Source organism: Austrofundulus limnaeus, unplaced genomic scaffold, assembly GCF_001266775.1.
Source record: "Austrofundulus limnaeus strain Quisiro unplaced genomic scaffold, Austrofundulus_limnaeus-1.0 Scaffold15, whole genome shotgun sequence".
Classification (NCBI taxonomy): domain Eukaryota; kingdom Metazoa; phylum Chordata; class Actinopteri; order Cyprinodontiformes; family Rivulidae; genus Austrofundulus; species Austrofundulus limnaeus.
Window position 1 is genome coordinate 4458537 of NW_013952417.1, and position 15725 is coordinate 4474261.

The following is a 15725-nucleotide window of genomic DNA, read 5'->3' on the forward strand; positions in this document are numbered from 1 at the left end:
CACATGAATAGAATAAAATAGCTTTCAACAAATTTCATGGTTTTGTTCTCTATGTAACCCTCAAAAACTGTTGTAACACTCACTCGTTCCCTTACTTTAATGTCCACCCTAAGGCTGGTTCTACTCTTTTGTCTTTTATCCATTAGTCTCTCCTGCCAGCCCACACTTGCTTTTCTCACCAGGTCACCTCCTGATTCGCTTGGGTTGTACAAACTGGTGATTAGAAAAAAAAATCAGATTTTTCTGTTTTCTTCCCACAGGTGATAAATGCCGTAGAGCAAGACTATCGACTGCCCCCACCCATGGACTGCCCCACGGCTCTACACCAGCTTATGCTGGACTGCTGGGTGAAGGAGAGGAACTTGCGACCCAAATTCACCCAGATCGTGGCCACACTGGATAAGCTCATCCGGAACGCTGCCAGTCTCAAGGTGGTCACCAACAGCACACAGTCTACTGGGTAAGTCTTAGCTGAAATGCAGAAACTTTATTTCAGTGNCTGAGTTAACGTGCTGTGCAAAAAGCCCTTTATGCAGATCGATCCAGCATTCATAAGTCACTGATTGAGCTCCAACTGCCATTTAGTGCCACATCCAACACAGATTTCCTCCCATACATACCTTCAGTAATCACAAATGCAGGCTTAGCCATTATGCAAATCTTAATTACCATCGCTCAATACAACCTTTAAAGCTGTTCAGCCAACAGCTGGAGGCTCAGTCACTCATGCTATATCTGTGTTTAGCTGATTTATCTTTATTTGAAAACTCAGTTGTTGGAATTAGTTTGGAAGATGGAAGGCCTCAGAGTTGGAGAATATAAAGAACAGCGGTGACCTACCTTTCTGTCCCCGCATCAGGGTCTTTTCTCTCCTGAGGGAAGGCCTCAGACTATCCTGGATTGGGCTCATGAGAACAACCAGTGTCTCGGTTGGCCACAAGAGCRATGTTCTTAGAAGATTAGGCTTGCGGTTAATTAGCTCGATTAAGGCGATGCAAAAAAGAGATGCGAGCGCCTTTTAATTAGCCACTAACAAGATTTTAAACGGGCCAGTGGAGAGGTGGCCTCCTGCCGACAAATCTAACAAGGAAGGAGTGAGAGATGGAGCAGCAGTCCTGGTTGGCTAGAGATTCAGAAACAGTACGTGATGTGTTTTTTGGGTTTGTGCTGTTATTGCTTGTATGCATATTTTAAGGTGTGTTTAATGGGAATTCACATTATGAAACAAAAATCTTTGATATGAGTCTCCCAGGTTTTATAGCACATATTTTTATGTGAGTATTTACTGTAAATATAGAGTTTCATGAGGAACTAGCTATAAAAAAAACACTTAACTTCATTTAATATGAAACAGCAGATAGACTCTTTTGAGAAAATGCAAAAGTCCCCCTTTTTATGAATTTCGGTTTGGCATATAATAGTTCTACTAGCTAGCTCACAGGCTTATCCAGCTTTCCTGCTCTGCCCTTGCCTGTGTCTTACATGTGGCCAGCAATCATCTAGACCCGTTTCTTAGCCAACTTTAGAGAAACGCGACTAACAATACTTATTTAAGAAAAGCCAGAGTCTGGCGTTAACTACAGCCTGAAGCCCTGGGCTCCAAAGCATAGCCCTTATTAAAAATCACTCCATCTGCACCCTTCAATGGAGCCTCTGTATCACTATTATTACCTCCCCCCTCTTGTGTTTTCTCTTTTCTCCCTCGTTCTCTCCCCATTCCTCTTTTAATTGTTAATGAATCTAATGCCATCAAAAAGGATGACAGGGATCAACAGAGCAGAGAGACGGCGAAACAGTAGTGCTCTTTCTCTGGGCTTGATCCTCCAACTATCCCCCCACACCCTCCGCCCCCCACCCCACCCTTTACATTCCCTCACCTCCTCATCACTCCACCTCCGCTCGTGTTCATCTGCTCTACTTTGCACCGAGTAGTCGCACGGTTTTATTAAAACTCTCAAGGTGGCCTTTTTATCTGCAGCATTGATCGTGACTGGTATATTTTTCTTTAACAAAGCCTTTTTGGCTTGTCGACAGGTGTGCTAGTCCTAAGACACACTTTCAGACACATGAAATTTCTGTCTTTACATTAAGGCTATGTTTGCCCACTTTTTCGGGATCACGGCGCATGTATTCTTTGGTTTAATCATCACTTTATGGTGCTTAAACACTCAAATGTTCCCTCGGAGGATGTTCTGTAAATGCAATAATTATGTGCTAAAAGGCATTAGGCTAAGAGCCTGAACGCTGACCACATGTTCACACAGAAGGAACAAATTTGAAATAAACTGACCACCTAAACTACATGAACTCCAATCTTCTCAGATCAGATTTAAACCTTTATGTAAACGTTTTGAGAATGTAAAATGGTCCAATCATTACTGACTTTCCATTGTCTCATCAGTCCCATTGAAACACATAGGCAGTGGAATGCACAGACGTTGTTTTAACAAGACAAAAACTGTTTTCGTTTTTTTACGTCACTACCCCCTTATTACCTCCACCAAGAACGAGGTAATGTTTTCGGTGCCGTACGTCTGTCATTCTGTCTTTCTGTTTTTGGACAACATTACTCAAAAACTTGTGGACGGATTGTCATGACATTTTTACCACATGTGGATACTGGGCCAAGGAACACAACTTTAAATTTTGGTGATGTTCCGGATCACGATACGGATACAGGAATTTTTTAACACTCTGAGATCGGCAAAGCTGTGATGCTTTCACAGGGCTTCTGTAAAAAAACAGTGAGCTTGATTGGACAGCACGGACTTCAAACTTTATAAAAGTAATGTTAAAACCAGATTTAATGATGAATAATTTTTGCCGTAATATACACATTTAGAGAACGTTTTGTGACCAGGAAGTGCGGGACTGCACCATGAAAACTATTTTTCCCATTTCCTCAAACACACCACATTTCCGAAACAACCAATCAAAACAGTTTCTCGCTACTAGGCTTGTAAACAGAGAGCTGCTGGGCCTCAAAGTTTGGAGATGGGGGGAGCCAGGAAGCACTTTATAAAGAGTCAAACCATTACAAACTCATACAAGGGGATAAAACAGATGTTTTACATGGTGAAATGTGACTGATGAAAACTTAGGAGCTTAATCCGACACCAGTTTGACGATGAATAACGTCGGGTGACGAGTCTGAATTTTTTTTTTTTTTTGCCACTTTGGACTCTACCGAGAAGAAATCCCTTGCATACTGCCTGCTTAAATGTTCACTACCAGAACTCATCAGAACTTATTCGGCAAATGTGTTTCCATCTCTGCTTTTGCACATTAACTCTTACAGGATGGGGGAAATGGTTCTTGGCGGAGGTTTGCACTCTCCGAGTGCTTCTAGTTAGAAAATACAATAATAAAAGAGTGCATAATCCCAGTCATTGTTTAGGACTGCTTTGATTTCTGCTTTAAAAAAAAATACATATATGTTAACGGCCTTGCCTCATCAGCCACACTGCCAACACCCACCACCCAAGCCTCCAGCCAGTCTCTCCACAGCCATAAAATTCCCTAACCCCATTGCACACAACTCCTTACATTCTGTACGAAGGAGATGGAAGGAGAGGGGGAGCAAAGAGGAGGAGAGGCAGAGAAATGGAGAGGTGGCGCTCAGTGGGGGGCGTTTGGGGGTGAGGTTGGCCGCTAGAGGCAGTAGAGTAATGACCTTAACCCTCTCTCTCTCTGTCTCTGTCTCTCTCTCTCTCTCTCCTCCCTCCCCCGTCCTCTCTAATGTAGGGTATCCCAGCCATTGCTTGATCGCAGTGTGCCAGACTATACCACTTTCACCACTGTGGGGGACTGGCTGGATGCCATCAAGATGAGCCGCTACCGTGACAACTTTGTCAACGCCGGATTTGCGTCCTTTGACCTGGTGGCCCAGATGACAGCAGAGTGAGTGGAGCCAATCGGGCCTAAAATAATTGACTGTGCTGGGTTTGAGAGTCAAATTAGAGTTATGCAAATTGACCTTTAGGGAATAAAACAATTCCTGTGAATAAATTAAACATGACGGGAAAGTAATGACCTCAATCCACTCCTTGTTTGTGTAAACTCTGACTTATAGTGAACTCAAACATTAATGGAACTGCAATGATAAATCTTGCAAATGAAAGCTTATTTTACCATAAGGTTGATATAGCACATTTGCATTTGATGCTATTTGGGTGGGATSTACTGCACTGAAAAATGTAAGACCATAAACACAGAAAAAAACTTTATAAAAACTGTATACGAGAAATATGTACTACTCATGTTTTAATCACTTTAGTGTTGCAATGTAACTAAAACTATCACTRCAGTTATCAACATTACAAACAAGGAAATTTGATGAGCACATCCAAACTAATCAATATTACAGACTACAATCAATTTTCAGCATGCGCTCATAGCCACTTACTTGCTTCGACTTCCAGTTGGTGACATTTGTCTTGTTTACAAACAGGAAATGATGTAATGGAAGTCATGCAAATTGGATGCAAGTGATGATCAAATAAATGAATTAGGATTATAACGATAAATAAATCATTCTCGTTAGCTGCATAATAGGCGACAGAGGTGGGGTAATTTGTTTCAATTTGGCCAGGCTGACAGGTGCGGTGTACTGCGGGTCTCTGTTGCCCTTAATGGCCAGTAATTCCTGTAATGGTTCCCATTTATTATCATTTCATCCTCTGKTGCTGTGCTGATGGGGGATGGCAAAATATGAAGAGGAAAAAAAATAAACCATTCATTTATTCTATACGGGATGAATGTTATAGGAATTTTGTGACTGTTAATCTCAATGTGCATATCAGATGGTGTCTGGATGTAATAATACATCATTCTGTATTTGTATGTATGAGGGACTAAAAAGTGAGGAAAAAGAATGTGGCAAAGGGTTGAGCTTATCACTGTACTAGATAATATCTGCTCCCCCCTTACCTATTGGTCAGTAAAATCAAATAATTAAGCAGGAACAACAGATCTGTGATCCTGTGATATGATTGGGCAGTGTAATGGACATGATAATTAAGTTATGTCAAGCCCAGTATGAGATTTCAATGGAATGATAATCATGAGCAAAAAGGCTTTGGTTTTATGGTATTATGGTATCAAAAGAAACTTTTTAAATCATTGAAATTGATGTACACATTAATGGTAGGCCTAAGCAAGAGTATAAAATTAAGACAGGATATGTTTAATTACATTCATTTCCTGTTTATGGAGATAAATTGCTGGCTGGTGTGGACTTAGTGAAGTCTACCATCTGCCAAACAGTAGCTGAGTTTGTCATTTAATCATTAACTATCATTTTGGCCTGTTGACTTCAATCATCTTGCCCACCTGCAGGGTAACTGAAGTATGTGTTACCTATTTGATTGTTCCCATTCTGCTAACATGGTCTCAGGAAGTCATTTTATGGGTGATTGCCAGGGTGAGGTCTGTGCCTGTTGCTGCCTGTAGAAGTGGGTTTAATTGTAATTCARTGTGAAACATGGGTTTTCAGCTTTGGGTTGGTTGATGTTTGTTCACTCTTTTGTGACAAAACAACCTGTTTTTTTATCAAAAAGAAAAAAAAGTAGGTCCTCTGGATGGGTTCTACTTTAGTGAAACGTTTCGTTTCTCCTCCAAGAGTCTTCTTCAGTCTACTGAGTTTCAGGTGAACTTATAAGCACTGCCTCCACATGGTGGACAAACAGGTTAGTCACATGCAAAAGAGGACCATCGCCTAACAATAGGCTTGATTAGCTCTATTGTTCATAGAGGGTCATGTGCCCCATCACCTGACTTATTGGTTTGGATGCTTCSGCCGTGGTTATTTGGTGTTTTGTTATGTGTATGTAGTGAGTGCAGGCGGGGTTCAGCGTCCCCTTGTTTTTGTCTCTCTTTCCCGATTTGTGTTGGGTATCATTGTGGCCCTGATTCACACCTATCCTTTGGGAAAGAGACAAAAACAAGGGGACGCTGGACCCCTCCTGCACTCACTACATACACATAACAAAACACCAAAAAAAAAAAAAAAACCCACAGCCAAAGGATCAAAACCAAAAAGTCAGGTAATGGGGCACATGAACCTCTATGAACAATAGAGCTAATCAAGCCTATTGTTAAGCGATGGCCCTCTTTTGCATGTGACTAACCTGTTTGTCCACCATGTGGAGGCAGTGCTTATTCCCACCTGAAACTCATCAGACTGAAGAAGTCTCTTGSAGGAGAGACGAAACGTTTCATTAAAGAAGAACCCATCTGGAGGACCTACTTATTTTTTTCATTTTGATTTTTTTCTACCTGGATTACTGAAATGCATCAGGACAACCTGTTTGTTTATTTATTTATTTATTTATTTTTGTCTTACCTCTACAGGGACTTGCTGCGAATAGGGGTGACATTGGCCGGTCATCAGAAGAAAATCCTCGGTAGCATTCAGGACATGAGACTACAGATGAACCAAACACTTCCTGTGCAGGTGTGAGCGTGAGGACACTCGTATGGATGCAAAGGACAGTCAGACGAGAAACGGGGGGTAAAACTGTGCCAGAGTGGGCCAACGGAAAAAACCCAAGCTGCCTGACCCATCTCTGCCATCAAGACACACTCAAACTGGCTTGCAGTGCCTCAGAATATATATTTTTAATGATTTCAATGCCACATACATTTCCCGCCCCCTCTGTTTTGTTCCTTTTTATAGTTTTTTTTCCATCCAAATGGAATTAGTTTGTTTTTGAAAGAGGAGAACAGCTTAACCTCCCTTTGCCATGCGTGCTTCACCAACTCTAGGATGAGTTGATGTTCACATGCATGTGGTTTTTGTGAAGTTGGCCTTATTCGTGCTCCGAACCTTCATGCACGAGCCTTTCCTCTTGACCCTTACTACAGCTCTGCTGGATGTRAAAATATACGGTCAAGAATGAACTCCCACATATGAAAGAGCGAGAAACTCTTCACTTGTAGAAAAAGAAACCAGGTGAAAAACTTTTGTGTGCCAGAGCACAAGAAATAAAGGACGATTCTTTCTCGGATATAATTTTCTCCCTTTTTTTTTGTGCATGTCCGTTGTTCTCCATCTTCATATTGAAGATGTGTTACCTAAAAGGGCACTTGCCGGAGAGGGGTGAGGCGGTGAAAGGAAAATAAAGAAGATGGACTGCAGTCAAAGGTCAAGAAGATAGCTAAGATCAAAAGGTCAAAGAAAGAGAAGGCAGCCACAGTTTTGGACACCTGTGTTGAACTTGGAGTCACCAGACGACCTCTTCACGCTGACCTGAGGGACTTTGGATTGGTTCATAACTTGGGAACACCTGTTTTACTTATACAAATAAGAAGTTCTTGTTTATTTTTGTTTGTTWGTTTGTTTCCCAAACTAATTTTTTTTCTTGCTTCTTTTGACGTTTTTTGTCTTTCTTACACACCTTTGGGAGACTTTTGATTTAAAAATGATTGGTCCAACAAGGATCAGCCCCACTGCAGGACACTTCATGTGATCAGGGGGAGACGAGGACTGTGGCAACACTATGGAAAGACCCCTTGGCCTTTTGTGTGCATTTTTTATGGGAGTGTCTGTTTGTGTGCGTGTGTGTATGTATGTGTGTGTGTGTGTGTGCTTGCATATTTGTATGATGAAGTGTGTCATGGAGTGCAAGAGTGTTCCTAGCTGCACAAAAGTTTCTGTACAATACAGCTTCTGCAGTCCGACACCATGGAGAATTAACGCATGAACTGTAATAAGAAGCAACTATATCTGAAATAATTACGCTATACTCTGTGGACAGCTGTTAAACATTCACTTTTTTTATTGGATCCAAAAATGACTTTGAACTCACACACACTCACACTCACGCAGACACACACACATTCAGTCAAACGTCCTTATAAATATATATAAATATATAAAATCCGAATTTAGAAATAATCAAACAAATTATTGTTTATATTTTTTTTGACCTTTTGCCCTGCGTATTTATTTGTACCTCACCCGTCAACCTCATAATCCCCCCCCCCCACCACCACCACCACCATCACCACCAACATGGACAAAGCCGCTGTTTGGGAGAAAGGACTTGGAACAATCAGAAGAAAAGAACCTAAAAAAATGCATTCATTCAGAAATCGGCAATGCATTGACAGCTATTAAGCAAAATTAATTGCAAGAAATGGGATATTGTATTTCTGTTGTTGTTCTAAACAGCCTGTACATATTTTGTAACAAATTCGGATGAACGTAAAAAAAAAAGGTGTTGTAACAAAACGAAGGTGTTGTGAAATGTTTGCCTCAGAGGGAGTTTAGCTGCAAGGACAGGACAACCATGGGAGAAAGAGAGAAGAAATGAATAGCAGCCATTGTTATCTCAGTGTTGACTGTGAGGAGGTGTGTTCAGCTCTGTTTGTGCCACCTGAACTCGATATTCGACTTCCCCAATCCATTCTTACTCTCAACGTACAGAGCATTTGTGAAGCACTGAGCTGTTACTAATTGTCTTCCAGGTACATAATTTCCCACTCAGCTGTAGTCCAACCCATTTCATTTAGGACTGTCAAGATTTTTATTTTTATTTTTTGAAAGGGGAGGAGAGGCAGCTCAGAGTTAGAGTTGTTTAAAACTCCTCCGTTTACCTTTGTATCATTTCAGTCACCCTCCCTCCCCCAGAGGAGGAGCACCATTACAGGGCCTCTCCATCCACGGGGTCCTCATTAGAGAGTCCCGAGCTGTCAGTGGAGAAGCCTGTTGGTTTGTGTCTGTCAGCTCGATTAATGCGGCAGCCAATCAGGCCTGGCGAGGATATGAATGTGCATCACGCAGGCGTTCGCCGACACGGGGCAGGCAGGCCTATCATAATCTCTCGTTCATTTCCTGTCTGGCCCGCAATCGCCCCGTCTCAGCTCTGGGTGCTGCATGATTAGCGAGCAGGATCAACAGCAAAAGTATACAGACAGCCCAAAAACCTGAATCCGCCCTCATCTTAACTGATAGCAGCTGCATCTCAGACCTTTCTATTTGCGCTTCTCGCAGGAGGGTGTGTGGAGACGGCAGATTAGGGAGCACGGCTGTATCACTGCTGAAATCTCCCAGAAAACCTCGATGCTGTTTGGGTTGGAGTTGMTCAATGCAATATGTGAATATCATTCTTTGCATTTATGATGTTGCTGATGGAGTGGATTTTAGGTCATGCAGTTGGTCTTAGTTCCTTTAAGAGAAATGGATATGCAAAACAGTAATGTGTTCCCTATTTTGTGTTATTTTATTGTTTTCCACAAACAGGTGCTTTTTTTTTTTACCAAGTCAGTAGTCTCTGATAAGAGCTTATTAACCTTTAACAGCTCTGGTAGCCTTCTCAGTCATGACTGGGTACTGATTCAGTGCAGTTCATTTTGGTGACAATGTGGCTCAAAGTTAGATTTGGCAACACAATAAGTAGTCTTTGTTGTCATTGCTTACAATTACTTTGTCCTTTTTATGACAAAATATATAAGATTGCGGAAGAGTGGTGGATGATGGGATGACTACAATCAGATTCAAGTATTTGCATTGATGGGAAACATTTCTTCCTCCTTCAGTAATTTCGGTTTTTCAGGAACTTCAGCTCCATATTTGCTCTCTTGCGTGTGGCACCAAAACAAGTCAAAGGCTACGTTCACACTGCAGGCAAATGCAACCCAAATGAAAATTTTTGTTGCCCCATATTGGATTTTTTTTCATAAAATTATGAACGTGACAAATCCGATTTTTTTATTTTTTTTATTTTTTTTTTCCAAATCTGACCCAGGCTTTTTTTAGTATGCGGTACTAAATCGGATACATTCCTCGTGCTTTTCAAAGTGACCTCAGAACGCTCATGTCACATTCCATCCAATAAACTGGACTTACTCAAAGTTACTGGATCGATATTTTACTCTCAACACGTCGCTCCGTTTCCAAAAATAAAAATGCTGGACCCAAGCAGCCGATCAGAGGACACTTCAAATGGTAACACTGAGCCAAACCAGCATGTCAGGTAACTATTTAAATCTACTCTGTTTGCACAACGACGTCAGAATCAACATGCTAACATGTAGCGTCCACAGGCTGCTTCTGGAAACAGTGAGCTGAATGTGATGTCACAKCATGACTGCTAAAGAGAGTTAACACTGGAGTCTGATGGAGGTCGCATTTGAAATATAATGCAGATGCCCCGCAAATACTACTAATAATAATAATAATTTTTGTGAAAAAATCTAAATTGAGCATAAAGACCTGCAGGATGAACGTAGACTTAGTTGAAAAGGGTTGGAGTGAAGAGGCTAAACACAATCAGATGGCAAACATGCCCACTCATGAGAAGTGGCAGCCGGGAGCCTTCATGAACTATTGATGAAGTGCACATGGTGCTCTGAGGTTCTGGACTTGTGTTCACATAAGTCGACGGGTCATGAGTGATGAGCTCAACTGGCAATGTTGCACATATTTAAAATGTTAGAACCCAGCGCCACTTCAGCTGCAAACAATTAATCTTCAGGGGTTTTCTTCTGGACATTCGTGAGAGAACTCTCAGAATAGGAAAGAAATCTGATTTCCTGTTTGTGTTCATCCATCCGAGTCTGAGTGGCTGAAATTAAGATGGACTGTTACATTTGTGTGTGTTTATGCGTGAGTGTGTGTATGGAGTGGGAAAAAAAATGCTATTTTATACAGAACCGGCTTGATCAGCAGAGTTTAGGCTGTCAATTGTGGCTATCTATTTGTGTGCCAATAGGATTCAAATTATCCTAACATTCCTTACTTCTTTCCTGTTTTACATATTCTGCTGATTATCACAGATTATACCCCATCTCCTAAAAATATCACTTCTCATCCCTCCACACATGTCTCTTTCTAGCTTTGTTGTTTTACCTGTCTGTTTAAAATAATTATATACAGTGCTTTCCCCCTCCTTCTGTTATCTAACAAGCTCACAGACCTCTGTCTTTTGGTCGTGTTTATTTTTTCATTTTTATAATAACAAGCAACATGTTTCAGAGAGTACTGTACATGTTTAGTAAAACTAGCATCAGGAGAGTGGAGCTGGATAGAGAAATGCAACTGTCACCTCCTCTCTGAAAAGCATTGAGATGTATTTAATGGTGCAGACGTACACAACAAATTACTAAAAATGATGATGCATTCTTGTAGAAATATTTTTAAAAGACCCTTTTTTGCAATTAAATTATTTAAGAAATGTGACCCGATCTCCCCTTTGAGTCTTTGTGTCRTGTCTTGAATTGATGAAAATGTGTTTTGCTCTTTGTACGCCAATTCATGATCGCACACACACACGCTCTTTAAGTCAAGTTATTACCCAACACAAACACGTTGAATTTCTCCAAATACTTTTTTTTTCTATAATCTTTCACTCCTACAGTTATTACCAGAACATTTCTGCTAGTGTGACCATATTTTCTTTKATAAAATCACTAAAGCACAGATTTTGCCTTTAATATGGTTTAAGTAAATATTCCACACCCTCAGATTTACCTACATATTTCCTCACATATGCTTAGTGTAACTGCAAACCAGAACTGTTGATTTCTCGTCCAAAGCGTTTTGATTTGATGTTTCAAACAGGCTTAAGCTGTATTATTGCTGTAGATCAGCCCCAGGTCTTTTAAATTAACATATTTTTTTTTAGAAAATACGATTGCAATAAAGTTGAGATGTTGTGTGAAACCATTAAAAACAGAATATGATGATTTGCAAATCCTTTTCAACCTACAGTATATTCAATTGAATAGAATACAAAGACAAGATATTTAATGTTCAAATGTCAAAATTTAATGTTTTAGAAAATAATTGCTCATTTTGAATTGGATGCCTGCAACGCACTCCATGTTACATCACGTTTCCTTTTAACAACCCTTAATAAGCGTTTGGGAACACGTGCAGAATGTGGCATTGTCTTGCTGAAACAAGCAGGACATCCCTGAAATAGACGTGGCTTGGATGGCAGCATGTGTTGCTCCAAAACCTGTATGTAGCTCTCAGCATTAATGTTGTTTTCACAGATGTGAAAATTATCCAAGCCACGGGCACTAATGCACCCCCATACCATCAGAGAGGCTGGCTTTTGATCTTTACGCTGATAACAATCAAACAAACTAATTGGAGTTGCATTTATAAATTGTCTTTTAGATTTACTTGTTACATACCTCAAAAACATTGATATTGAAAAATAAGTAGGTCCTCTGGATGGGTTCTTCTTTAGTGAAATGTTTCATCTCTCATCCAAGAGACTTCTTCAGTCTGATGAGTTTCAGATGAACTCCTTATAAGCACTGCCTCCACATGGTGGACAAACAGGTTAGTCACATGCAAAAGAGGGCCATCGCTTAACAATAGGTTTGATTAGCTCTATTGTTCATAGAGGGTCATGTGCCCCATCACCTGACTTATTGGTTTGGATGCTGTGGTTTTTAGGTATCATGTCATGTGTATGTAGTCAGGGCTCAACGTCCCCTTGTTGCCAAAAAAACAAAGACAAAAACAAGGGGACGTTGAGCCCTGCCTGCATTCACTACATCCACATAACACGACACCTAAGAACCACAGCATCCAAACCAATAAGTCAGGTGATGGGGCACATGACCCTCTATGAACAATAGAAGGCATTTACGCACTGCAGGGCCGGCCCGGCCCGGCCTGACTTCTAACCCCGGTTCAGCGGTTGTACATAAGCATAGTAGGGCCGGATCCAGCCTGAGTTCTGGAACCTGGCCAGGCGAGGTTCCAGTCGGGCCGGCCCGGTTTGATGGCTTATTTGTTTTGCTCTGACGAGTCAAAACGAGTCTGGCAAGTCATTAAAAAACATATAGATCTATGAAAAAGCAACTGCTTTCATAACGGTAGCATGTAACAAGCTAATATTGCTAGCTTACTTGTCGATGCCGTCTGCGTCTCGCTATAGCCACTTTCTGTTGCTGTTGTATGACCAAGTACATCCTTCGGAAACTCTCCGCTCTTCTGCGCATCACCATTCGTCGTCTCACTTGACATTTAAGGACCGTTATGCGCGCCTTTCCGGTAAACAGTTCCCACCCACTTCGAGGCGACTCTGATGACAGTGCAAAACATCCAGGGCTGGGCAGGGCCAGACCTAGGCCATCTGGGGGCCAGGGCCGGCCCTGCAGTGCGTAAACGCCTAGAGCTAATCAAGCCTATTGTTAAGCGATGGCCCTCTTTTGTGTGTGACTAAATAGAGCTAATTAAGCCTATTGTTAGGCGATGGCCCTCTTTTGCATGTGACTAAATARAKYTAAWCAAGCCTATTGTTAGGCGATGGCCCTCTTTTGCATGTGACTGACCTGTTTGCCCATATGGAGGCAGTGCTTATAAGGCTGAGTTCACCTGAAACTCATCAGACTGAGGAAGTCTCTTGGAGGAGAGACGTAACGTTTCACTAAAGAAGAACCCATCCAGAGGACCTACTTATTTTTGCTTTTTGATAAAACTCATTTTGTTAGCCTTAAGTTTCTTTATCCACTTTATATTTCAAGCTTTCTAAATTTGTCTGAGCAGACTGTTTTCAATAAATAAGAAACATACTTCGATCATCTGCCCCTTTTCTATTTTTCTGCATTTTCCCTGTCAAATGACACACAGAGCCATGGATCAGTGTCTTCTCCTTTTGTCTGAAAGGAACAGACATTTTCAAATCTTCTCCTGGATGTGCTCAAGAGGAGGTCTCAACCAAAGGTGCTGTCAGTTTCGTCCTACGGTGAGCTCAGTGGATGTCATCCTCATTTTTGGACGCAATTTCTTTCCCCCCTGTAATGTCTTCTCAATCAACTTCTTGTCCTTCCATGTGGTGCCATCTTGGCAAACTTAAGGAAACGTTTGAAAAACATTCATGTAACAAAACAAAATTAAGCATGGCTGTAAACATCCTGGGACAGACTGAGAGACCATGTCGCAAATCTGGAGTTTGTTTTGAGTAACTTGCACAGACAGTGCTCTCCCAGTGCTCAATATGTAGTAAAATCTGTCAGTTTGAAGTAAATATGGACCAACGCCAAGATAAACTAGAGGACTGCATACTTTCCTATGGCTATTGACATAGTGTCACGTTACTCCATGCTTGAGCATATTGATTGTCTGCAGGCCCATTTCATCAAAATATGTCATACAATGCAAGGGAGAATTATTAAGACGTCAATAAAGATTAATTTCTTATCCCTTCTTGGTGAGTGGACAGCATTAGCATAAATACTGCCGTGCATTAACATGTCTGAACCACATGTCGGTCAGGAGGAGGATCACTGGAACACATCATCACATGGCATTAAAAAAAACCTTTGCTCTCTCCTCCCCCTTATTTCCAAAAGCAGACTCTTTCTTTTCGTTTGGCCCTTATGATCGCCCCCGCCCCCCTTTCTCTGTGAGCCACCGACTGGTACCCACACGCCCATTTTCTGACTCGTTTTCATCATCTCTCATCTCCTCTGCCATAATCCCCCTCTTTCCCTGCAGCTTGGCAAAGCTAATTGGTCACGTCTACACTGTGACATGGGGACCTGACATAATTGCTGGACAAATAGTGAGGCGTTTAGCTTCAGACCTGTCTTGAGCAAGCTGTACACAGACACCAACCGACAGGAAAGCCTAATTACCTCTTCAGCCTTCCAACTCGCTAATTGGCGAATTCTTCTAACAAAGAAATATGTGTATCTTTGTGTAAATGTGTTTGTCCGTGTCCTTGCTTTCCCCCGTAATTTAAAAAAAAGTTTGTGGAATAGGACACATAAACAATAGAACGAAGAATGAATAAATGATCACTTTAAAAATGTGCATTTAAAAGAAATAAAAAAGGAAAGGCTTTGATGCAGTTGTGTTATTTTGCAGTGCATCTGCTAATTATATCCGTTTGGTTTGTCCAGATTTTCTTTTTATGTGACCAGAAACGCCCACGCCATCTTTCCAACACATGCTCTCCCTCAGAAATGTGATGAAGCCTTTTATGATAACCGCAATTTTTAACATTTCATCTGCATTCAGAACTCTTAGAATACATTCTGTTTATGTTTCTATTTTTGTTTGCCCCACAGAAGTGAAACAAAAGTAACAAAGCACTTTACGAGCACCTTATAAAATCTGGGATTTCAGAATAAAAAGGTGCAGCTGTTCCCCGTCATTTCTAATGATGCTCATTTTCAGTCTATGAAAAAAAGACTCTACTGCAAAACCCAGAAAAAATTCAACCGCACACTCACATCACCCCCGTCCTCAAAAAGGGGTTCAGCCCCCCCCTGCAGWACAAGCATCCTATTGTTGGGTGTTTGGGTGCAGCTGCGTGGTCTTTCTGTCTGATGAGATGTGCATGTCTGCAAGAGAAACAATATTCAACAGGACTGCATCCAGGGACCTCAGGGTGACCTGGAGTTCACGGTCAAAGCTGGACAGTTGGTGGGAATCTGTCACATGGGAGAGATGAGGCAGCCTTCAGGTACAACAAAGCCACTGAACAGACAAAATCAAATGTTGGCATGGGGTGAAGATGATGCTGTCATAGCTGCAGTTAGCCAGCTTCTTAAAGGGATTCCCGATTAGTTGTAACATTAGACTTTATATGATAAACATATATTTTAACTGTAAAATAAAGACTGTAAAAATACTGTAGGATGTTCAGTTTTTATAATTTTTAAACCAAAAGTTTAAAAATATATGGGGGCCATTTCATTTACACGCAAAGCATTCTGGGTAAATGATGACATCAACTAGGTCATTGGCACGAGGC

General features: G+C 41.2%; 1 protein-coding gene across 9 annotated transcripts in view; it reads left to right on the forward strand.

The window, feature by feature from the left end:
* Positions 1 to 11182, forward strand: part of LOC106513914 (ephrin type-B receptor 3) — a gene marked incomplete at its 5' end in the record, with an annotated part of 60128 nt that extends 48946 nt beyond the window's left edge. For 6 of the 9 annotated variants that reach the window (XM_014002970.1, XM_014002972.1, XM_014002973.1 and 3 more), the window contains 3 exon segments: positions 261 to 460; positions 3745 to 3900; positions 6352 to 11182. In XM_014002970.1, coding sequence (XP_013858424.1) covers positions 261 to 460; positions 3745 to 3900; positions 6352 to 6460 — 465 coding nt within the window. 9 annotated transcript variants of the gene reach the window in all.
* Positions 11183 to 15725: the final 4543 nt, after the last annotated feature.